The sequence below is a fragment of the Stigmatopora nigra genome, chromosome 21 (genome assembly GCF_051989575.1).
Source record: "Stigmatopora nigra isolate UIUO_SnigA chromosome 21, RoL_Snig_1.1, whole genome shotgun sequence".
Lineage (NCBI taxonomy): Eukaryota > Metazoa > Chordata > Actinopteri > Syngnathiformes > Syngnathidae > Stigmatopora > Stigmatopora nigra.
Genome location: NC_135528.1, coordinates 6,734,340 through 6,758,720, shown reverse-complemented (window position 1 = coordinate 6,758,720; position 24,381 = coordinate 6,734,340). Strand labels below are relative to the sequence as shown.

The 24,381-nt window shown below is 46.7% G+C and overlaps 1 protein-coding gene across 1 annotated transcript; it reads right to left on the bottom strand.

Annotated features, from left to right (window-relative positions):
* Nucleotides 1–209: 209 nt before the first annotated feature.
* LOC144215256 (ephrin-A3-like) lies at nt 210–18,468 on the bottom strand. The gene is made up of 5 exons (XM_077744100.1): nt 18,041–18,468; nt 2,890–3,191; nt 2,650–2,718; nt 2,433–2,519; nt 210–1,632 (listed from the first exon to the last, which is right to left on the bottom strand). The coding sequence occupies exons 1-5, from the start codon at nt 18,172–18,174 to the stop codon at nt 1,508–1,510; spliced, it is 717 nt and encodes a 238-aa protein (XP_077600226.1). The 5' UTR covers nt 18,175–18,468; the 3' UTR covers nt 210–1,507.
* Nucleotides 18,469–24,381: the final 5,913 nt, after the last annotated feature.

Here is a 24,381-nt window from a genome sequence, read left to right as displayed (position 1 = left end):
AAAAGTAGTGGCTTACCACATCTTGAAGTCCAAGAACGATGTCCAAATGTAGGTAGAGCTTCTTTTTCTCCTTTCTAAAATAAAAGTAACATTTCTCCATCATCCTGTGGCATTTACAAACCAAGAGGGCAAAAAATAAAACAACTTTTTATGTTCTATAAGCAAAAAAAGACAATAAATAACCCTGTTTAATGAAAAATGAATCCAAGTCGGTTGGCAAAACCACTTTAATCGTCATTGTTTTTGCTCCTTCTTTCATCCACTTACAGTCATTTTCTTTTTTTTTTTTTTTTTGGAAAAGTTATTGGAAGTAAACACGTTTGTTGTTGTGGTGGTGGTGGTCTTGAAGATTGCTAAATGCTTTTCAGGCCTGGCCATCCACCGTAAAAGAAGAGCACATTCATTCGCTTGCATATTAAGATCCTACAAACGACTCCTTAACAAATCTCTAAGTGCCACAAAGTGGAAAAAGACAAGCATTTGGCCGACAGCCACCACGACGACAATGACCATGAAGCGGTAAAAAATCCCCCCCAAAAGTGAACAGACAGACATGGATTGGCACGGTAGCTTTAGCTTGTTGCTGAAAAAGGCCTAACGCACAGCGTGGGAACAAACACTCAGCAAATATCAACGAAAATAAAAGAGAAGAAGAAGAAATCATGGCATGTTTAAATCCGTTGATATGTAAACGCATTTTTTTCTTCTACTTTGCATGGGCGCCATTGGCGGTCCAAGTCAGTGATAAAAAAAAAAGCAAAATCTCCTTGGGCAGGGGGGTGATGAGCCGGTTTCTACGGCAACCGGCCATCCAGCATCTCAGTGGGCAGGTACCAAACAGAGCCATTTTTTATTACATTTTGCCATTGGCGTTCTTTTTTAAGGGTCGGAATTGAACTAAAATAAAGTCGGTGAGCCGCAAAAACAAAAGTGACTCCTAAAATGTGCCAAATCAATGTCACGTGATCAATAATGAACGGGTAGTGATCCGTAAAAGGCACCAAAAATCAACACAAAGTGACTCTAAATTGAACCCAAATGGAACCCGTTCAACATTCGAAAAGCAGAAATGTCCTTTTTATGTATAATATTTCTACTTGATAAATTCCCTATCTGCAAATAGAAACATGATTTGATCACATTTTGTGATTCCAGCGCGCTTCACAACTTCTTTTGGCCACAAGGGGTCTTGTGGGGACGCGAAATCTTGGGAAAAGGCGGCGCCTGTGACAAAGTACGTGATCCGGCACATAGATTGACTTCTTTCCTTCACTCAAAGTGTTCCGGAGGCAAAGTGAGACGGGCTGAAAGTACGACGACGGCGTTGGCTATCCTCTAACAAAAGGAAATATCGACCAAAAAATGAAAAGGCCGCATTTTTTTCTTCTTCTTCTCCCGTCGTGGCCGTCCGTATCGGTCGTTTGCGAGTCGGAACGTCACGTGACCGCGCGGTGGGGGGTGCGGGGAAAAGATTTTGTAGGCTTCCGGATGGGGAGCCGTGATTCCGCTAGGACAGAAAGGGGGCGCCGGCGAGCAGCGTAGCGGCTACCGTCAGCAGGAGGCGGTCGCGCGACGGGCTGCTGCCGCTCACGCTCTTCTCCAGCTTGGGAACTTCGGGGTTAAATTCATCATCTGGAGGCGGCAGGAGGGGGGGAGGGGTTGAAGAAAAAAGGAAAAAAAAAAAAAAAAACGGAACGCGCAAAGGTCATGATTAATTCATGGAAGCGACGCATGCAAATGGCGGATGATGCAATGATCAACAAAGCGGCAATTATCATCAGCATCTCTCTAGTGGCTTTGGTGCGTGGAAGGGGGCAGGGGGGGTGCTTGAGTCGGGCTGTTGCCTTCATACTAATGATGTTTTGTCCTATGAGCAGAGGGGGTCCAATCAGGAGCAATTAGTGCGCCCTGACCATTGATTAGAGCCAAGCAGAACATTAGCCGTATAAATTATATAACAATTGGGTCCTTTAGCATTAGCATGGTGTAGCATTAAGTGACAGTGATTGAGGTGGGAATTTGTCCCTTGAATGACTGTCTAGAAGTTGAAAAAAATGTCAACTCCATCACCCCCTCTTTTTGGAAAAAGCAAGGGATAAAAATCATGGTGAATTGTAACGTTGTGTCGGCCGCTATCCGTTTCCACAAATAGACTTTGGCTCCCCTGGCGCTAGCTAACGCACGCACCCAATCACGGTGACATGTTGTTTTACGCCTGGCCGCGGCCAGATTTGTCCGAGCGGACGCCGAGCGGACGCCTAGCGTCTCTCTGCGGGAGAGGGCCACGTTTATGATCCGCTACGGCGAGCTCGGTGACTCTTGTTTCCATTATTATTTATCCTCCCGGCTGTCCTTTTTCCCGTTTTTAATGGGGTGTTTTGATGACAGAATGAATGGACACGTGGTGACAAATGTGGAGGACAGACACTCACCAATGTTATGTATCTTGATGCTTGGCCTCGCCGTGTAGGCGCTGGACGTCTGACTTGAGTCGTCGTCATTGTCGTCCGAGTGCGCCACTGCGACGGGAGAAAAAAAGTCAGACCCCCCCAAAAACGTTTTAGTTCTGAAATCCATTCAAAATATCAAATATGTACCAAAATGGCTGACACTTTTGGGTGGATGGACTAATGCAGTTTTTTTTCTTACCTGTGGAGCAGCAGACGTAGACCCTCATTCTTAGGCAGCCGTGGGCGTGGTGATGGTGAGTGGGCGTGGCTAAAAAAAAGCAAATGGATAATGAGTGAATGCTGGGAAAATGCAGTTACCGTGTCCCAAAACACAAAGCCCGAGTTAGCATGCTAATAGCACACTTGAGTGTTGGTTGGAGTACGAAAACCAATCAAGCAAAAGACTTAGCGGGATGGGACGGTGGGCGGAGACACTAACATATGTAGTAGTACTCTTGTCCCACGGTGAACTCGTAACCCAGCGAGAAGGCGCTGTAGCGCTGGAACTTCTCCGAGAACTTGATGGGCGAGTGCGGCGCGTGTGGGCGGTTGCACTCCCAGCGCTTGAAGCCGTTGCGCGGGTCGCACGCCAAGTAGCCGCCGTAGCTGACCATGTAGAGGACGTACTGCTCGGCCGCCCCGCGCTCCAGCGTCCCTCGCAGGCTGCCGTTATAGTGCGGGCAGTAGATGTCCAGGTAGTCGTTGACGCTCACTTGTACCGTGTAGCCCTCGCGCCGCAACCTGCGTGGAAGAAGGACAGAATGTACTTAAAAGACACAAATAGGACATTTTACCATCCAGTAAAAACATTGTAGTAACTAAAATAATTGGAAAATAAGCCCCTGTGACTCCAACTATCTATGAATTGAACTAGTCATTAAAAGGCAATCAGCGTAAGAGTTGCAGTGACACTATTGCACCGCTAGACGGTAGTGTTGTGCTGCTGTAATGGCAACCTTGCCACGCCTGGCTAGCTCCCTTTTTTCCCTTTTTTTGCATCTTTGATAAACAAAGGAGGAAACAATCTGCATTCATCTGCGCTCGCCCCCCAAAGTCGACTGCACAAGCGTGGCCTTGTTATTAGTCCAATCCTCCAGAGACGCACGCGCCTATTTCATTTGGAAATGAGAAGGAGACATCCCGATCATGCGACCAATCCGAGCGGAACCACACACTTTTTCTTTTTTGCAGTCGTAGTTGTCAAAAACAAATTCCCATGAATATGCACTGTCAATAAAGTTAGCAGGTTAGCATTTCCTAACAAGGGTAAAGTCACGATGACGAGAAACTAACATTTCCCACCAAGTAGTAGCTATTTTTGTATTTGTCTTTTCCTAAATAATTCTACCAAAAAATACTCCTGCTTCAATTAGAAATCTTGCACAGCGTAGCAAAACGTCAAGGAAGCTAGCTCTGAGCTAAATGCAAATACGTCCATAAAAGCTAATGATCCTCAATTTCAATTGGCTTTTGCTAGCTGGCAGTGGACGACTCCCGGGGGTGCCGTATCGAGCGGGGCCGCGCCCTCAGCATTTGCGCCCCCTTGACGGAAAGGCCGTAAAACCCCCCCTTTAATTGCGGCGACGCTAACTTCTAGAGCGAGAGTGGTCTGACGAGTCGCCAGAAGAGCAAAGCGCTTTCCTTTCTTCTTCTTGGAGGAGGAGGAGAATATGACTATAGCCAAAATAATTGGGACTCAAAGGAAACGGCAAGAAAAGACGAAAACTGCATGGGCAGGATGAAATCCAGTTATTAAAGAGGGCTTTAAAGCGCGAGCGGCGGCTTCTCTAATGTGATTGATGGCGGGACGTCTGGGTGGCTGATTGATCTGACGTCAACGCTACCACCACCAGGTCCATCTTTCTTTTGGCGGCCCATTTTGATCATTCCGCAGGGCCGTGTTAAGTAAAGACATTTTGGCGTTTGGCGTGCACACTTTCCCCAAATGTTACGTACGTAGGGCTGCCTTTCTCTCTCTCTATTTTTGTCCATTTTCAGACCGCTTTCTCACTTTGGCGGACTTGCATAATTGATGGAATTGTTCTTACGAAAGAAAAGCCACGTCCTGACATGCTTTTTAGAAAGTCCGACCATCCCCTGGTGGGCTACTTTACGGAATTGGACTTTGCTGGAGAGTTTAAGACTTTGCTGGCTTGTTCTATTTGGCCATGAGCAAATCCCTCAACCTCAATTTTCTTGAGCGTTCATTTTTGAAAGTCTCCCACAAATGTAGTCTTTGAGTCAAACGTTTCTGCCATCCTACGCCACAACAAGCATTCTTATTAAATTAAAATGTTATCTGGCTAAAGCACGGCGGTGGACATTTGGCAGGGCTTCCGTTTGGGCCAGCCGGTCGCCGGCCGGGGAGGCCAGATAGGGACCCCGAAATGTTGGGGAAGGAAAAAACGAAAATACAGATGAAGGAATATTAAGGAAGCCCGATAAGAATTGAGCCAAAAGGTGCAAAAAGCCAGGAATGGAAATTGAAAGATGAGAGGGACGATTACCGGGAGTTAGGAGGCCAGTTTTTGGGGGGCGCTATCCCAGCTTTATCCATATGCCCAAGCGGGTTAAAGCTACGCTTCTTTTTGAAAGTGCCCTGCCTGGCTGGCCGGGAGCTTTCAAAGTGAAACTTTAGTGCAAAGCTTTGCCGTTTGCAAAGTCTGCCGTGCAGACGGAATAGCAAAATAGGGCGAGAAAGCGTGCGTGCCCCAGCCAGCTGCTGATTACAATTACAGAGATGTGCAAAAGTTGCCCTCGGCCTCAGCTAGACCATTCCCTCTTACAAATGTAACCTTTAATGGAGGTGAAAATGGAGCCGGACGGAGATAGGCCAGGCAAGATGGAACTCTTCAATTGGAAACGCCGAAAAAAAAAGACAGATTTGCCAATTTCAATTTTGCTTGACTTCCATGCCTAAAATAGGGAAAAAAACAAGTCTTTTTTTTTGCAATTCTCCATGCTTACATTTAAGTTTAGTGGGAGTGACATTATATGACAAGCAATGACTAAAAAAAACACTTTACCAGTGTTGTCGTATGTCCTAAAAGTAACTATGATGGCAAAATCAAATATTTTCAAGCGCCCTCAAGAAAATATGTTGACTTCTACACATACACACACACGCACGTGGGCGCACACACACATACACACACATTTCTAGATGATGAGTAGCAATGACGGCGAGGAGACGGCGGGAAGAAAAGAGGAAGAAAGGGCGATTTAGAGATTGGAAATGAGGAGAAAAAAAAGTATAGGAAAGACAGACGGAGAGATAAGAGGCTAAGGCAAGTCAATGGCCTCCCTTCTCCGTCTCCCCCCCCCCCTCCCTGTCACCCTTTATGATTGCCCCCCCCCTTCCTGGCTTCAGCCTCTGGGTAACCTTCAGAAAAGGAAGAAGAAGTGGAGATGATGAATTGTGAGAGGACGCAGATTAGCAAACATCGCTAGGATGATGAAAAAAAATGACAAACAAGGAGGGGGGAAGGTGACATTGTCGGGAGGGGGGGGGGGTGCAGAGTGGAAAAGGACACCCGCGGGACGACGTCGGGGGTAGCGCACTTTGACCACGTCCCGCCGGGAAGACGCGCAAAAGGTGGCGGCTCACCAGCGGGTGGGCTCACACGTCCATGGAACGGCACCCCCTCTGGTCAAACCTGGACATACGCGTGCCGTGGCCAGAAACAAGGGTGGTATCGGGTCACCGTGGTGGAAATGGTCATTTGTGGGACTTTACTGGGGTCGGATTTTATAGCGTTAATCCCACTTTGGAAATGTTGGCTTGGGTGGAAGGATTACAAATCATCACCCAATGACTTTTTCGTCCAAATGCTATTTTGAGACGCGGATCGGATGACGGACCGCCAAGGACGTCCGTGACTTCCTACGTCAAAAGAAATAGCTTTTAAAATCGGGTAAAAAAAATGAGGCAGAAATGATGGGATAGGGGGGCCTACACTCCAACGTATTAGAGTCAATCCAAATGACCTTTTTAGGGGTCATTAAAGTAGGAAAAATGGCTAGAAATGAAATCTTCCAGACTTTTTTGTTTTGTTTTCTTGACTAGGGTAGTTTCAAATCATTTTGAAAAATGCAAAGTAGGTCACCCATGTTTTCTGTGGCTGTGGAAACACAACCTTGTATTTGTTGCGTCTCCCAGCTAATCTAACGTGTAGCATCGCTGATCAATAAGAGATGCTATCGAGGATTAGAGGAGCCTGCGGCCCGGGCCAGACCAGGGATTAAACATGGCAACCTCTTATTTGCTTGCTGGCGGCGGCCTCCAACTCGTGAATGGGGAGCAATCTACTTAATATGCTAATTGTGGCCTTTTAAATGAATAATCCATCATTTTGCACGTCAAGCCCCCCCTCGTTGCTTAAAACGGCGCCCGTGCAGGGCCCTGTTCAAACCAGACCCAATCTTTTCCTTTTTTTGGGGTGGGGGGGGCGCCCTTATCGCGTTGCCAGGTGGATTTCAGACACGGCGTTCTGGACAAACAACCAACAATACACCCACGCGGCGATGGTGGCCCAAATAATTACCCGTGGGGGGAAAAAACTGGTGTAAACAAAGAGTACTCGGAATAATCCAAACGGAATTTGAACTCTGACATCCTAAACTTGTCTCTTAATTGAGATGCATTACTTTGCAGCAAAGAAGTATTTTTCTACATGACAAGAAAGAATTGTTTTAGGCGAATATGCTAGTTTCTACCAAAAAAGCTAGCATAGCAGCTAGTGTTGCTAGCTAGCATCAGATTTAAAAAAAAACAGTTAGGTCTTTTTTGAGTTAATGCAATATGTTTCCATAGTAATTTAGTACTAGAATTAAAAAAAAATACATATGCAGAATTGGTGCAGTACCGGTATTGGCCAATAGGTGGCGCATGGTTCGGTAATCGAATGTGCAAATGCATAACGGCAAATACATATCTCTGATGAAGGGGCAGATGGACATTTGGAGTCACAAGCAGTCAGCCAATCTGCTCCACTTTGCCGGCGTTAAAAAAAAGCTGCCGGCTGCATTCTGCCACTAAAACGTCTCCCGGCTAAAAAGCGCCACCTGCAGATTTTTTTCCGCTAACGATCGCTAGCGCACGCTTCCCATTCCGACGACGAGTGGCTTGAATCCTAATGCGGCGCCAACACGTGGCATGAAGAAAAGTGCAGCCAAGTACATACCATAATGGCCCGCAAACACGGTTATTACACGGCTTTTGTTTACGATGGCAGCCGAGGGATAAAAAAAAAAATAGAAGGCACGTTTATTGACGGGCGACAAGGCGCTCGGGCGTTTGAGGATTCCCGGCACGACGACAAACTGTGAAAAAAGGGGCTTTATTGGATTTTTTTTTCACCCTTTAATAACCAACGCGTTGGCAATCAGCCGGATTTGGAACCGTGATTGCCAAGTGGACCGGAAAAAATCAGAAGCCGTCCAAATGTCTTTTTTATTTGGCCGCAATGCAATTCGCCATCTAGCCACCGACACGTTTTTGTTGTCTAAAAATTCAATATGGCTCTCTATGGGGTTTGGTTCTGGGAAAATGCTGTTATTGCCTGGGCGGGATATGACTTTGTCTTCGGAATATGTTTTACAAAATTGGTCTATGATCTTTTCAAAAGTGATTCAGGACACAAACAATCCATTCCATTTTTTTTTGCTCCCAATGGTTGAACGTTAGCGCCAAATCAGCAAAATGATGAAGACGAGGGAGGCCTTTATGCAAAAGAGCTCCGGCGGCGCGCCTGCTAATTTGTCATATTACTACCTCCGCTGTCAGCGTGTGGCCAAACGTCACCCAGAGGTCGTGCCTTTTCACGCAAATTTTAACGAGGCGGGCGCTACGCCGGCCTTCGCCTGGAGCTGTCACTCAAAAACAAAAAAAGAACACACCCCTCAAGTATCTAATATCACCACGTGGAGTTTAAAAAATGTATTTATCTCATTTTAGGCATAAACTCATAAGCTGACATTAGCGGTCGCTAGCGACCATCTGGTTGAAAATGGATTGGACGTCTAGCATATGGCACAGTGGAACAAACGGTAGACAATTGTTCGTATATTTAGATATACTTTTTGCCCTCGGAAATCTATTTTTTGGTTATCAGATTGCCCAATTCGGTCGGACCCCCCTCCGCTACGTCATTGGGGATTAACGGGACGGTAAAAGTTTGAATTCGGGCCTGGAGGACAAAAGCAGACATTTGCATGCAAATGAAGACAATTTGCTGTTTGTTTGGCGGCGCAAATACAAAAGCAGGCAAGGCGGCTCCAGAAAGCGGCCAAGCGCGGAGCACTCGAAACACGCTGGCCTTTTAGATAGCGTTCCAATAGCGCCAGATGATGCCTTTTCGCGTCGAGTGCGACTTGGTTCTTTTTCGGCAAATTTGGGCTTTATGCTGAGGAGATCGACATTTCTTTTGTTATGGCAAAAAGATAGCGTTGAGTATGTCCCATAAAAAAATGGCAATTCTGGATATAGTCAATTTTTGCTGAAAAATGTATTAAACAAACAGAAGGGAGTGATAAGAATCACAAATAAGGCAGAGACTCAGATTGCTTTCCTCATTATTCTACCATATGTTTTGGCAATAAGCTGCTTCCAAAAACAGGCAATAAATATAAAAGTTGTCCCCGTAAACTACGAGTTAAGTCAAGAGTGGCACTTGGTTCTGTTTTTTCCCGTGAAAAGTCCGACTTTTAAGGTTCCCATAAATCCGACGGTACTCCAGCCAGAACCTAACGACGTCTCAGAAAGGCAGCGTCTCTCAGGCTGTCCGTTTGAGATAGCGCATTCGCTACTCCAGCGCTCTGGCGAGCTAACCTTTCTTTTCGCCGCTCTCATTTACACCTGGAAATAACGAGAAGGGGGGAGAGCGTCCGTCTCTGGGTTAGAGAGCCAATTAAAGCGGAGCCATCGGAGACGGAAGAAGACGGAATGACACTGGTCCCCAGGGTGGGACGGCGCCCGATAGCTAATACTGAGAAAAAAAGACAATCGTTTTGCGCTGTAATTAACAAATAGTGCCGCTGCAGTGCTTTTTTTTTTTTTTGTTGGCGGAGGAGGGCGGGAGTTTCCTGATCTTTCTGCGCGCGCCAACAAAACGCTTTGCATGTCAATGACTGATAATCACGTGGCTATTATGCGCAGAACGCCAATGTCAATAACCCAGAGCAAAGAAGCGGCGGGGAGGCCCAAGGCGCTAGCGTTAGCGTTTGGTCTCTAGGTCGCTTTAAATGTTCAAGGGTGATACGTCACTTCAAAACACCAGGGATGACTACGTGGAGAAAGCAGCACGATGATGGGCTGTGGCGCTTTTTACGTTAGCCTTCTGTGCATACAGAAGCTAGCTAGAATGTTAGCAAAGTCAGGCTAGCCCAAAAGACATGTTTAGCTGAGCTAGGAAGTCAAAGTTGGCGGCCTGGAAAAGTTAGCGCCAAGTTGTCTTTGTTTTTCCCTGCTACCTGCCCGACATTGGGCATAGCTAATGAGCTGGACGCGGCGTCCGACCTTATTCGGGACGACGGCAGACGTCGGAATATTGGACAAACGCTTAGCAACTTCTCATTAGTAAGCGGCGCGGCGGCGGCGCGCGGTGAAGGTGACACGGCATACGGATGCCTTTGACGGGGCATGGGGGAGCCATAGCTCATATAGCGCGGCGGAGGAAAAGGTTGCAGACGTTTGGGAGGAAGTCGGAGGGGCGGGCGGGGCCTCGGTGGGCTGCATTGCGAGCTGGGAAAATGGATCCTTGCTTTCCCTGCGGCCTCAAGCTACTCCTTCTTTGTATTTACGTTTTGAAAATAGCCACACTTAGCGTTTCAGGATACTAAGACTTTAGTATCAACGCAAAACTACAACATTGTGACTTGAAATTTTGCCGACGTGAACCTGAAGACAAAACAGTAATTGACGACAAAATGCCGTCGCTCTGGAGACAGATTTTCGTACCCTGGCCCTGCAATTCGCTAATTGTGTGTAAGGACCATCTTTCAGGGCCAAGTTTCCAATGGAGCACGGATCAACTGTTCCAGTTGGCCACGTTTCCAATAGAATCTCCGTCTCCCTTGTCGCCCAAAGATGGAAAGGCAGAGAGCGGCGGCGGTTAGCCGTCACCACGGGGGATCCACCGGCCGCCGCCGTCGACCGCCGCTGGCCGCCGACCTCATCATAGTGCATTTTCGGCGCCCTGATTAAATCTGTATTTAATTGGACTGGATCCGAGCCGTGATGGAACGCTCCCCCCGCCGTTTAACCCGCGCCGCGCTCCGTCCAATCAGACCGGGGAAGGTCCGACGGGAGAATTGCGAGCGGGGGAAAGGAATACCAATGAAGCGGGCTATAGCGCGCCCAGCGGGCTTTTGCCGTCGAGACGGAAGCGGAGCGCGTCGGACGATGTGGACGTGGTCCTTCTTAATTAGCGCGGGTAAAGACCCTAATTAGGTTGATTAGTTGTCTTTTAGAGTGCACGGCAGCAGAGCGGCTAATCAAAACTTGAATCAATTTACCTTCGGAGCAAGCAGGTGTTTCGCGTTTAGCCAAGATGGTGGCTTGACGTCCCCTTAGCTATTGTTATTTCATCTATCGATAGTTAAGCTAGCGACTAGCTGGGTCAAATTGGAAATGACGCAAACAGATGGCGGCTAGCGTTAAGGGAGGATCTCATTTGAGATGAAAGAGAAATTGCTAATGAGGGATTACAAACGCCGCCATGGATTATTGCGCCGTGCGCACACGCAAGACAGCTGCTGGACGCGCCTTTTTGCCAGCGCGCATCAAATGGAAAAAAACAACAAGAGCGGCCGGAGATTCAAATAAGATTATCTGCAGTCTATCATCTCTCCACGTTTAAAATGATGTGTTCCAGCATCCCACGTGCGCTTTAATGGCGCCCGGGGCGCCGTCTGTGGAAACACACCGGCGGGTATTAGAGCAATTTTCACACCGGGAATCCATCTTGTGTGTCACCATTGCTTTTACCGCCGTAAACAACAACCTCGGGCGCTACGGAATATTGTCCTCGCCGCGCCGCTGGACGCGCTCGGGCCTAGCCACTGTAAAAAATAAAAAAAATACTAATAATAACGGGGGGGAACCTTTATTTCCTGTGTCTGTCACCTGTGGCTCACGCTATCTGTGAAAGATGGGCTCTTTGGAGGAAAGTGGAAAGATTTTCACTCTGTGGTGCCATCCATTTCCTTCCAATAAAACGAGTATGTCTGAAACATTTACATTAGGAGCCTGACAGTGAGAAAAATACACATGTTGACACGCAATCCCTTCTCAGCTTTAAACTGCACAACTTGCACAAAGCCAAAATGACAATCTAGACTTGATTTGAGAGAAAGTCCATGTGTAGATCTCTTGGCTTTTCCTCCCTACTGTTGCTTAGCACGATCATTACGTACAGTATTTGATTTATTTCTGTCCGGTAATTCATCTTGCTTTACCTCCTCCGGGGAAGTGGCACAGAATCCCTTTAAAGTTGCACAAAGCCTCTATTTATCATCCCGGCGTACACGGAAACAGCAATCTGTTACACGCTGTAAAAGATTTAAAAACGTGCAAACACACACACATAATGAGACAGTAGATTCGCCATGAATGAGATGGAGGGCAAGCGTCTGGGGTCCGCCCACGCACGCACGCACGCCTTCCATCTCGCCATTGAAATGCAGCGCAGACGTCCGCGGGGACGCCGCCGGGCTGGCGGGCGGGCCGGTGCCTCGCAAGGTGAGGAGACGGAATTGGCAGATGCCCTTATGAATGAGGAGAGCCAAAATGGCCGCCAGCTGACAATCGCCGTAAACCCAACTTTTGTCCTACTCAAAGCCACGCCCACATCATTTTTTCCTTTAAACTACAGTGACATGCATCGGATTCATCTTCCTGGCTCAGATAAAGTTGAAATGAGAATAGGTGATATTTCACCAAATTGGAGTGTGTATTAGAGAAGGATTTCAATTTCCATGAAATGTTCTCATTACGCCAGCCAAAAGGGTTTTGGGCCTTTGTATAATTAGATCTTCAGATTGGGGATGTGAGGGGGGGGGGGGGCGCAATTATACTGGAAAATAGCTAATTAGTACTGGTATTGGGAAATGGCCTCAGAAGGCTAGAAAACAGGACTTCCTATACGTGCTCGTATTTGGACATGTGGTCAAGATTCCTGTGTAATTCAGAGCAAAAAAACCAAATAGACAGATAAGAAAATGCCCTTCCATTTGACTTGTATAAGTTCCTTTTCCGCCTTGAATGAATGGCCTACGGGGGCGTTCTAGAAAAAACCCTGCTGACCCGCTAAAGGTCTGGCTGAGCTAGAGCGCCATCATCACGTGAAAAGGTTAGACGGAGCCGCCAGAGAGAACAATTGTACCTATCTATTACATAGCTGATGAAGTGCTTTCACCAGCAGCATACTAACTAACCACCTTACTTTTAATTGAAGGCTAAGCAAGCCAAAGTGGGAGCCCCTCGTTTAGTATGTAGCCTGCCACGGATGGCTAACCGTAAAAATTCAAGTACTACAAGTAAGTCACTGTAGTAGGTACATTGAGTCCTAAAATTGCATCTAGTAGGATTTTGTATGATTTCAATACATCTTTGAAACGTATTCTGGGTGGCCATAAGAAAAAAGATTTCTTAATAACTGCAATATGTAGCCCCGCTTTGATATTATACAGCAGGGGTGTCCAAACTTTTTGCAAAGAGGGCCAGATTTGGTAAGGTGAAAATGTGTGCGGGCCGACTTTTTGCCTGACATTCTTTGAACCATTAACATTAAATGCAAATTAACTTTTTGGGATTTTTTTTAATTACAAATGGCATACTTTTACTTTTACATTTTTTTTACATTTAGGTTTTTACCGAAATCACAAACCACAAAAAATTAAGAAAACTATCAAGGATATCTAAGTTCATGTGAAACATCACATATTATTCACTATTATATGCTCACTGTAGGAACAGTGCTGAAAACAAAACAATGATCACTGCATATTCAAACTGTGATTTTGACCATCAAAAAAAAAATAATGAACTGAGATTTAAGAATTTATTCAACTCAGAGGACTTAACAAATATCTTGGCTGCACTAATGTGAAGGGTGATACTGGGATCTTGACTGCAGTATGTAGTCCAGGTCTTCATCGCACGCTAACGAGAAAAAGTCAAACTCAGTTCCTTTTGCCTCTAACTGTCTCTTAATATCTAATGAAACGTCTTCAATTCTCCGTGCCACAGTATTACGAGCCAGGCAAATATTGGCAAACTCTTGCTTCTTCGCGGGACAAATTTTCTCAACCATTTTCATTACACAGTCTTTAATAAATTCACCGTCACTGAAAGGTTTGCAGTGCTTTGCAATTAGCGTTGCCACTTCGTAGCTTGCCTTTGTGGCATTTTCATTTGACTCACGGGCTCTTGTGAAAAAGCTTTGCTGTGCCGTTAGAACAGCTTCCAGTTGCTTCACTTTTTCACCGCGTTCGTTACCAGTTAGCTTGTCGTAGCTAGCATGTTTCGTCTGGTAGTGCCTCTTAATGTTGAATTCCTTGAAAACAGCCACAGTCTCTTGGCAAATTAGGCAGACACAGTTGTTTCGTATTTCAGTGAAAAAATACTCAAATTTCCACTTCTCCTGGATGCGGCGGCCCTCCCGGTCAACTTTCCTTTTTTTGTTTACATGTTAGAAATGGGCTGGGCTGAAACAATGACGCAAGGGTCACGGCGGCCAGAGTGCGGCCACAGGGCTACTGCCATCTTCTGGTGAAGTGAAAAATAGCTTTTTGTACACATTTATTTTATACTGTGGTCAACAGTGCTGGCGGGCCGTGTATTATTGATTTCATGATAGAGGCCGTGGGCCGGTAAAAATTTGTCCACGGGCCTTATTTGGCCCGCGGGCCGGACTTTGGACATGCCTGTTATACAGTGATAGTACGCCACACGTTTTTAAGACGCCGCCTTGGTCCGGCGGGGTCCGTCCGGCCCCCGGCAGGTAGATGACGGCGCACGTGCTCGCTCGGCGTATTCAATCAGTGGCAGCGTGGCGTACCCGAGGCGATAATTGCACGGGCCAACCCGACCGACAGAGCCGCCGATACGTGCCGTGGAATCAAATTAAAAATACATTTGGACGCCGCGCTCCTCCATCGATCCCCCGTCGTGTGTTTTTGTCCGTCCGCGCACTTAAGCTTCCTGGCTTTGCCTTTTACCCACGCAAATGGTTATCGACGACGTTTTTTTTAATACCCCAGCCCGAAATGGACAGAAAACCTCGTTTGGATACAGAATACAATGGATACAATTTGAAGTTCAACCCCAAAAATAGCTGAAAAAAGCCAAATTCTTTGAAACGTTCCTAATTTAACGATAAGACACCAACATTTGAGTCAAATAGACCATCTTTACAAAAGACTTCCCTGACAAACAATCCAAATGGAAGCCACTAGAAGAAGAAGAACAACCAAGACATGAATCCCGCCCGTTGCACACTGGCGTATAACACAGAGGAGAGAATTCAATTTAAAAAACGGCCTTTACAATATATTCAATCAGCGCCATTGCGCTCGGCGCCACAGCCAACACGGGGGAACAAAAGAGGGCGAGCTGCAGGTGGACTCATGTAATCGCCCGGCAAAACCACCGCGCCGCTTTTGTCTCGGGGCGACGGTGCACGCCAATGAGCCCGCCCCGCATCTACATTAGCGCCGCTCGACCCTCGCCGGCATAAAACGGGCTAATTTATATCACCTAACATTTCATTTACTGTACGCATATCACAAAAAAAACACTACTGGCGCATTTCACAACAAACTATATCATCATAGTTAAAGAGCATCGTGTAATATTTATAAACAGAGCAAGCGAGGCAAAAAAACTACAAATATGGTCAATTACTGGTTCCACCTTAAACAATTGAATGGTAAAAATGTCCACGCCCAAATTTGGCCCCCTGTGACGCAAACGCCAATAAGTTGTCTGCGAGTTGACATCCGGCGAGCAATTAGGAAAGGAGGTGGATGAAAAGGCAACGGGGGGGGACGGAGCTCAGCGCCAATGGCCACAAAGGTGAGCCCCGCCCCTCCCTGCCCGGGACCTGGCGCTCTCAAGATGTTCCGCGTCTCCCCCCCCTAATTGGCAGATGGCCTCCGATGCCAGATGATTTAATGGCCTGCCTTGGAGTGCGTACGTGCGTGCATCCGTGCGCGTGTTTTTTTCCCGCCTCCGTCAGCCATTAGCCAGGACATCTGTAACGAGTTGGCCGGTGACGAACCTGGCCGCTAATCAAAGCATTTCCAGCTACGGTTGGTCTTTGATTCGTGCAGCTATCGTTTAAGAAACTATTTCAAAAAAACACAAGCCCTGTTCTTTAATGGTGGGACCAACCAGACCAACTTCAACAGATGTATGCTAACAATAGAAATATCAATGTTTAGGATCGTTCAACTACACGCTTGCAAAAACTTTTGAAAGTATGACCCAGAGACGTAACTTGCTTGCAGTGCCACAGACGAGGTTAAGACGCCCAATCGCGTTTGTCCAATAGTTTGTCCTAAATAGGCGTGTTGGCCTCCCAGGATTTGTGGGCTATTGCAAACTGGGTCGCTTTTTGCATGATTTTAGCGCTCCCCACGGCCCCCGCCGGTCGGAATTCATTAAGGCGAGCGCGTTCTTTATCACCGGGCCGTATAAATGTCCATTCAGAGTCACAAAACGACGTGATGAACGGCGGCGGAGGGCAACAATACCCCTTCTCGCCGCCGCCGAACACCTAATTAAAATCGACAGATAGGATGAAGGCGGAGGAGATTTTGAGGAGGCTTTTTACCACCACAAAACCGGGCTAATTTAGCCAAGGACGAGTCGTGAGTGGAAAAGTGAGCCTGGTCAAAGATGAGGAACTTCTTCTGTCGCCGCTTTGCTAGCATTTCAAAGCTAGCATGACTGAAAGTAACGGCTAACGTTAGCAATGGCCCAATGCAATGTATTTATTTCTTTAACTATAGATATATTTATTACATCGAATGTTTACTTTTGAATAATCCAGATGTTTGAAACAAATGTTCCATTCATTTGTGGTTAATATGTTTATTTTCTCCAATACTAAATGGCTAAGTCATGGCAAATAGCTAATAAAGTCAAAAGAAAACAACACTAATCATGGGTCTGATTAGATGGCTGCTTCTATTACTGCATTGAAAAGGCCATTGGGGAGCTTTTATTTCAGTTGCAGGAAGTACCGGAAACAAAAGTCGGAGTACTTTTTGACGGAAACCATCTCTGGTTTTGGAGGCATTCAAACAATCCCTAATATGAATCATCTGCCGTATTTGTACTCCCGGCTGAGCCATTTACGGGGCTTTGCGGGGAGCAGATGGAGCTTTTGCTAATGAGAAGCAGGAAATTAAAAGAAGGGGGAATTGAGAGGGACGGCCCGTCTGGCTGGAGAAGCGGTGGGAAGAAGAGTCGGGGAAAAAAAAAAAAGAAAAAAAAAGAAAATAAGCAAGTATGAGATGGAGGCGGGCGATACCAGGCGAATACAAATGGACACTCGTTTTGGGGGGGGGGGGTCTGGGAGGGGCGCAGTCGGTGGAGGTTGTGCGAGGAGAGCCGATAAAAGAACGGGAGAACCCGCCCGCCGCTGACTAACGATGAGACAAAGGCGGGCGGCCTGAGTCCACATCGATCTGGCCGCCGCCGCCGAGCGGTCGATCGCACCTTGAGAGGCGCACGCGGCGCACGGCAAAAGTCACCTGACCCCACCCCGGCCGGCTCAGTCGTGGAGACGGAGTCCAAAGCTCCATTGAGATAAGTTGTTACCTAGCCAATGGATTGACTCCAAAGTGAAAGAACTCGACTGTAATGAGAAACACAGCAAAACGTGACCTCTGACCTTTTGAGCAGGAGGTGCCGGCTGCCAATGATTGCTGCTGACCCTCCCCGTAGAAAAGGGATGAATTAACAAATGGACTGTACTTTGCCAACTGATTTAGACAATTCGGCAATAATTTGGTATACCACAAGGCGGCGTCCATGCACCAATTCTACAATTGATTCTTTTTGTATGTTCTAAAGTCAAAAAGGAGTCAAACATTGCCTCAAGTTGCATTTTAGGCGACCAAAATGTGTTTCGACAATAGTCCATTTCCTTCTCACCAAAACACAAGGTTATTATTTGCATATTTTTCATTTTCTAACAATATTTGAAAAGCGCTAACGGCTATGTGACCTTCTCAGCAAGCGTTTTCCAGTCAAACTTTCACTAAAAAGAGCCTCAAAACATTCTATTTCTACATTCACATCAGGCAAAAGTGGTCCTTTACTCTATTCCATCTACCATTGGTCGCAAAAACAAATGTCTGGTATTTTCAGCACAACTTCAATCCACCATCCGTCTCTGTAAAAAAGCCACTATTTGTGTCCGCGCACCACAGGTTGCCCACCCCGTGGACCCAAAGCCAGGCATTCTCTCAAGACTCCCGCAGCGTGAATGAATAAGCGGCGAGGACGGCGACAAAACAAAGAGCGCCACCCACCCAATCACCCACCCATCTACCCACCCACACGGTGTGGCTCCACTTACAGTAGGTTGGAGCTGTTCCAATAGACGGCGTGCCGGCTGCTGCCTCTGGACGTCTCCGAGTTGGACAGCGCCAGAGTCACCACGGCGAGGGAGAAAACGGCGGCCAACGCCGCCCTCGTCGTCATACTCATCATCGCGGTGAGAAAGAAGCGAGCGGAGGTGAAGAATAATCCACGGCAGCTACCAGCTCCCCCCTTTTTAGACGCGCTACACTTAAGTAGTTGGCCGCATCCGACTTACGTGTCGTTCAAGTCCAAAAGCCATGACCACGATGACGATACGTAGAGACACCGTTTGGCTATTTGTTTTGCCGGTGCTTTTTCGGAAAAGGGTCAGCCAATTGATGGAGTGCTTTAATTTGCTTGTTTGGAGCTCAGCTTGTGTCCGCCTGCCTGCTTGGCTGCCTCTCTTTCATTCACTAGCGAAGCTGACGGGATGCGCGCTCTCGCTCGCTCTCGCTGGCTGGCGCACGCTAGCGTCACCGACACGCCCTCCCGGGGCACCCACGTGTCCGTTTTTTCTTTAAGAAGAGGATTAGGTTCAGTGGAGGGAAAAAAAAAGGTGGCCAAGATTGGGAGTTGTCAATCAGAATTTTGTTGCCACTTTGGAGATTAAAATGAGAATTGTGCTTTTCAAGTTAAAATTTGGAATCTTGGACATTTTTTTTCTCTTTCTTTTCTTTCACCCTTCGCCAAAATGTACAAGTCAGGAAAAAATCGACTTTGCCCTGTAAATAATAGCATGACAGAGTCCTAACGAAGCATTATTCAAAATATTGGACTATTTAAAAAAGGTTTCTGCAATTCAACTTCAAATGGGAATTTGCCATTTGAAATAAATACAATACGATAAAATGTGTTTGGGCGGCACTCAAATCTCCGAGAATAAACATGCAAAAATTCCTCAAATTCTCCCCACGCCGTGATCGCCCCCCCATCCGATGCCCCCCCCCTTCCTTCTTTGTACGAATGTGGGCTCCACCTGCGAGCGTGGCCTCAATCTGGAAGCGCATTAATGATTCAACAGGAGCGGCGTCTTCTACTATTGTCTGCCGCCTCCGTTTTATTACCGGCGGCTCACATGGGTCGCTCGCCGGCGTGTTTGTGGAAGCCTTCGGTCGCCGTGGCAACGTCACACGCCAATATCACGTCGCGCCACTCTGGCTTCGCCTCCAAAGTTTAGGGGGGCTGCGGCAAAAGATGGCGGAGCCTTGGCAGATTGGGCTGGCCACGGGGAAAAGTCAACATTTTTTTAATATGGTATGGCTAGAGAATATAGGTATGTTTAATAAGGTCCTGCTGATTTTTCTGGTTAATCTGCTCTTCCCCACGTGTTTGAGAAAATTGGAAATTGCAATGGCAATCTACCTGTCGGTGCTCCAAGGTTAACGAAGAGATATCTTACTTGTAATTATTGGTAAAATGGAAAAAGCGCAAAGACGTATAGCTTCCAGTTTAAGACGGAAATAGAAATGGAAGGAAGGGTGTATTCTGGAATTTTAATTAACCTGTTTAATTCCGCCCCCCCGATGGTTGAAAGCGCTCCATCAGCCGTGCCATATTAATATCTCGCCTGATTCCAAATAATAAGCATCTGCCCGGGTTTGATTAACTCGACCAATTTGGTATCCGCTAAAAGTCTTCTCCATTTCTTTCCCGCGGCCAAAAGCTGGAGAAAAGTCCGCCACGTCATTAAATGTCTGCCGAGTGGGACCGCTCTTTAGAAAGCCAACCATAGCGAGAATGCAAGCCGGTCCAAGATGGCGGTAGAGAAGGCTCACTTATAACAGCAAAAAATATCATTTGTCTTTTCCTGGTTGAATACATGACATTTCTTGCATTCATTTTACTGGTCTAAAAAAATATGGCTTCAGTATTGACAAAATAGATGGTGAAAAGAATCCTATCCCATAGCACTAAGACGGAAAAACCCTATTGGACGAGCCCGAGGCCGCCGCGCGCCATTGTTTTTGTTTACGCTCGGCACCACGGCGGTTCCCTCGGGACGGACGTTAACTTCCCCGAGGTAATATCTGGTTTTGACACATTTGGCGGGTTGTTTTAGTCGGGCTCTTTCGGATGGCCGGCGGGCTGGTGGCCATGGCAACGGATTCCGCCGCATCCTCCCGTCCCGCCGCGTACGGCCGAGTCGACTCCCCTCCGTTGGGGCGCGGCGACGAGAGGAAAAGTGACAGATATAGCGTATAGCATAACGCGATATGCGGTGGCGCTTTTCACGGATGGCCCGTAAACTGATGATGTCTGGCTTTTGGTGGCACGCGGCGCCAATGAAAGCGCCATGAAATTATGGAGAGTGACATTTAATATGTTTCCAGGACCCGGGCGAAAAGCAGCGGAGGCCGGCCGATGCATATTTATGATGTGTGCTGTGCGCGGTGATGGCGGCCAAGCCACGCCGAGGTCGTAAGTTATTGAAGACGTTTGTTCCAAGTATATAGCAAGCCGCTTATGTACGTCTAATGCCTGGCCATCTTTGACGGAATTTTTTTTTGGGCCCAATTGACAAACGCAAGCAGAACGCCAAAGTGTTTATTACGAAGATAATTGTGCCTCATCCATCAGCATCGGCGCTTTCCATCTTAGAAGCGGTTATCGATTCTCTGACCAACTTGGTTCTGCGTAAGCATTATTGATGAAAGCGGGTGAACCAAAAAAAAAAAAAAAAAATGAAAATCTTCCTCGCCTCAATTTCTTTTCTTGTTGTTATCGCTCATTTCCGACGCTAATCTCTTCCTCGTTTTGATTGTTAATTAAGGCGCTCTTGATTAAAGTGGATGCGCGGCTCGGGCGCCGCTAAATACTGATTTATTTCATTCATGGGCAAATCTCGACAAATGTCAAACTTTGAATATTAAGCAAAAGGCAAAAGAGAGAGAGAGAGTGGCAAAAAATAACAACAAGGGAGGCACAGGCGGCCATGGCGGCCTTTTCAAGTCCACGCAGATGGAGACAAATGAACACGTGTTCCAATAAGGGCAGAAAAATGTATTTCTGTCTGCCGTTGCGCTGCTTTTCTCCTTTACTTTTTTTTTGCATTCCTGCCATGGAGGTAATTAACTAATTAGAAGTAATGGTCGAGCAATTCACCACCAGTTGTTTACTAAAGAAATGGTGCTATATATAAGATCATGTATAATTCGATTTATAATTGGACATTCTTAAAAGGGTGTTGCCTGCATATGGACAGATTCAAAAAGGAAGTCAGGTGAGCAGTACAACCGTAAAGTATGTCCGTAGCGGTCTAGTTTGTCATCCCTAGGTGAGATGGCGGCATCCTAAGTGAGTTTTTTCCATGTTTTATGCAAGCTCCAACATATTTTTTGCTTGAATTTCATTCATAGACGTCAAAAAAATAATAATTTAGCGTTGTATCTATCTTTTCTCTATTTTGAAATAAATATCAAGTCTAATTTGTGCGCATATAAGCCGTACCTTCGATTCAGTCATCATTTTATGGGCGTATATGCTCCAAAATATTGCATAAAAATCCCCAAAAGCCAAAAAGGGCCAAGTGGAGGGTCGGCAGCCAGGATGCATTAGGGAAAATGGAAGCCCGCTGAAGGAGGGCGGGACGTCCATCACTTTGTCCCCTGGAGTACGGCCCGCACTTAACCCATCCCACTGTTGCAAATGGCTAATCTAATTGCCATGATACAAGCGGAGGATAATGTCATCTGTGCGCCAATCAAGAACAGTGCTCTTCGAAGATGAAATGCACTAGAGGAAGCACCTTGGAGGGGGTGGGCCCAGGGGTCAACGAGGGCCCGTTAGAGTGGATGATGACCAATGTGGGGATCAACTGTTTTGGACTCAAAAAGGAGAAGAAGAAAAAATTCCCGCAAGCAGATGCCGGAGGGCTGTCAACTGATGGCTAAACATTGTTGTGGCTGCCAGAAAGAGGTCCTGAGAATAGATGCATGAAATATTGAAAGGAGAAATTGAAGGGCAGGGAAGGAAAAAAAAGAGCCCTTGGCTTCTTATGTGTAAACAAACAGTATTTTCAAGTAGAAATGCTGGATTTGTCGCAAATACTAAATGATGACTGAATGGAGGAGTTTAGCTTATATGCGCACAAATTAGACAAAACTACAAGATGACAAAGACCATGGAGTCTATTATGTCCAGATAGATAAAAGATAAACAAATAAAAGGCTTAATAACATTTGTTTTGAGGTCTATGAATGCAATTCAAGAAAAAAATGAAGTAAATATTGCATAAAACATGAACAAAAAAGTCACTTACTTGTGCCTGCCATAGCTTTCTTACCTAAGGATGACAAACTCGACCGCTATGGACACACTTTCTGGTTGTACTGCTCACCTAACCTCCTTTTTGAATGTGCAATAATCCAGCAGAAAATCCTTTCAATTCATATAGTACCTGAGAAATACTACATGCGATGATTTTCTTATCAAAGTAACACACTGACAAGCGTTTATCAAACGCGGCTGTAACGACAAAGCTGAACCGGGCTTTTTATGTAGTGTCGGTGGCGTTCTGTTTATTGCACTGTGGTACCAATGTTTTGTTTTTTTTCCAAGCTTGACTTCGTAAAGCCGGGAGATTTGTAGCACACGGTAAACAACAGCTGAGTCAATAAGAACGCTGCCCTCCGCTGGCTGCACCGTGAGCATCGATTGAGGAAGCAATTAGGATAGCGTTTCCGTCTTTTCACCCCAAAAAGCCGCTTTTTTTAGCTTTACTAGCGCATCACCCACCCTCTCTATTTAAAAAAAAGTTTCCAAGTAGCACCTGTTGCCTGGTTTCCGCTATTTGAGAGACTCGCCTTCATCAGCAATTGATCATCCTTTAGCCCGTTGGAAGGATAGGCGGAAACGGCGCTAAGTAGCCCAATGAATCAGAGCCAGAGTTAGTCAGCGTGGAGAGTTAAACGTTACGTGACTCCTCTAGAACAGGAATGAGTCACCAACCGAGCCCGGCGGACAAGGCGGACCAGAACGGAGAAATTAGGATGAATCGGCGACCTATCGCCGATAGCATTTTGTCTTCATAAAGAGGTCGCGGCCACGCTAATCCCCTTACACTCACCTACTTGTCTTTTAATATGCCGCTTGCGCTAAACCCCTTTTGGACGGAAAGACCTCTTCCCCACCGCGTAAATGTTAGGTCGAAAAGAGACGCTGCCTGGAAATAATGGAGCGCCTGACCTTTTTCCTTTTGGCTCGCCGGGAACCATCGCATTTTTTGGATGAAAGGAGATATACCGGCGAGGTGGATGACCGGCTCCCGGGGGACAAGGAGAAAATGTCAGAACGGAGACATGGAGCCAGCACGTTACCCCATTCTGGACATTCCTTCTTTTTCTTTCTTTCCCAGGCCGGGTGAAATACACTGCAGGGGAAAAATAAAGCAAGTTGACAACAGTTTGCTTAGAACAGGCTGTGATTAGTCTCCTTCCAGCCATGTTATTGTATACTCAAGCACTATTAACTCTCCTTTTTATGACTCAAACTACCGTGGCGGGGAGCCGGCCTTCACTTCAATGACTCGGCGACATTCGCCATTCGGATTTGCCATTCCAATTCGGATTGGAGACTAAAAAGTGGACCCAAAGCTTGATAAAGGTCTGAATTTGTTCAGAGTTCAAGCATCAGAGACAGATGGGCTGCCCGAGAGGTACGCGGGCCGGGCTTGCAACGTGTCCCAGCCTACGTAGGGGTCAGCGGTTGCTTGGCAGCGGCCCAGGAGCCCGGGGGCAGCGATGTGGTCACGAGATCAACGTGTCCACCCCGGCCAGAAGACCACCAGAAGCACCTGACCCAATTAGCTCTATGAATAATCGGCGCACTAGCTGGGATTCCACCTTTTCTGTGTCGACTAAAGCGCAACCTTCCTAGACCTTCGTGTTCGACACTACCCCGTTTGGTAATTAGCCTCATTAGCATATACAACAACTCCAATCTAATGGGGTCCAATTCATTTCATCCTGTAGCAAAATGGCACCTCACAGGAAGATTAATGCTTGGTTTCCATTTCATTTTCAACAATAACCCACCTACAGCCACAATGGCCAAGTATTTTTCATGGAGTATGTTAACTCCATCACCGATTTCTAAAAAGGACTACACAATGTTGAAATCATCATCCAAACGACTGGCCTCAAGTCGAAAAACCAAAGTCGCGCGGCGGACTCATAAATCAAGGTCCAACTGTAATTTAGCTGCTAATTTGAGGGTGGCGGTGTACCTAATGAAATGTCCAACGTCCTCTAAGGTTGTATTGATTTTGGAGTTAGGCGGAGGAGGGATCACGGCTCTCCGTCTTCCATTAAGGTAATGAGGCTGCTCTATCGCCGCCTC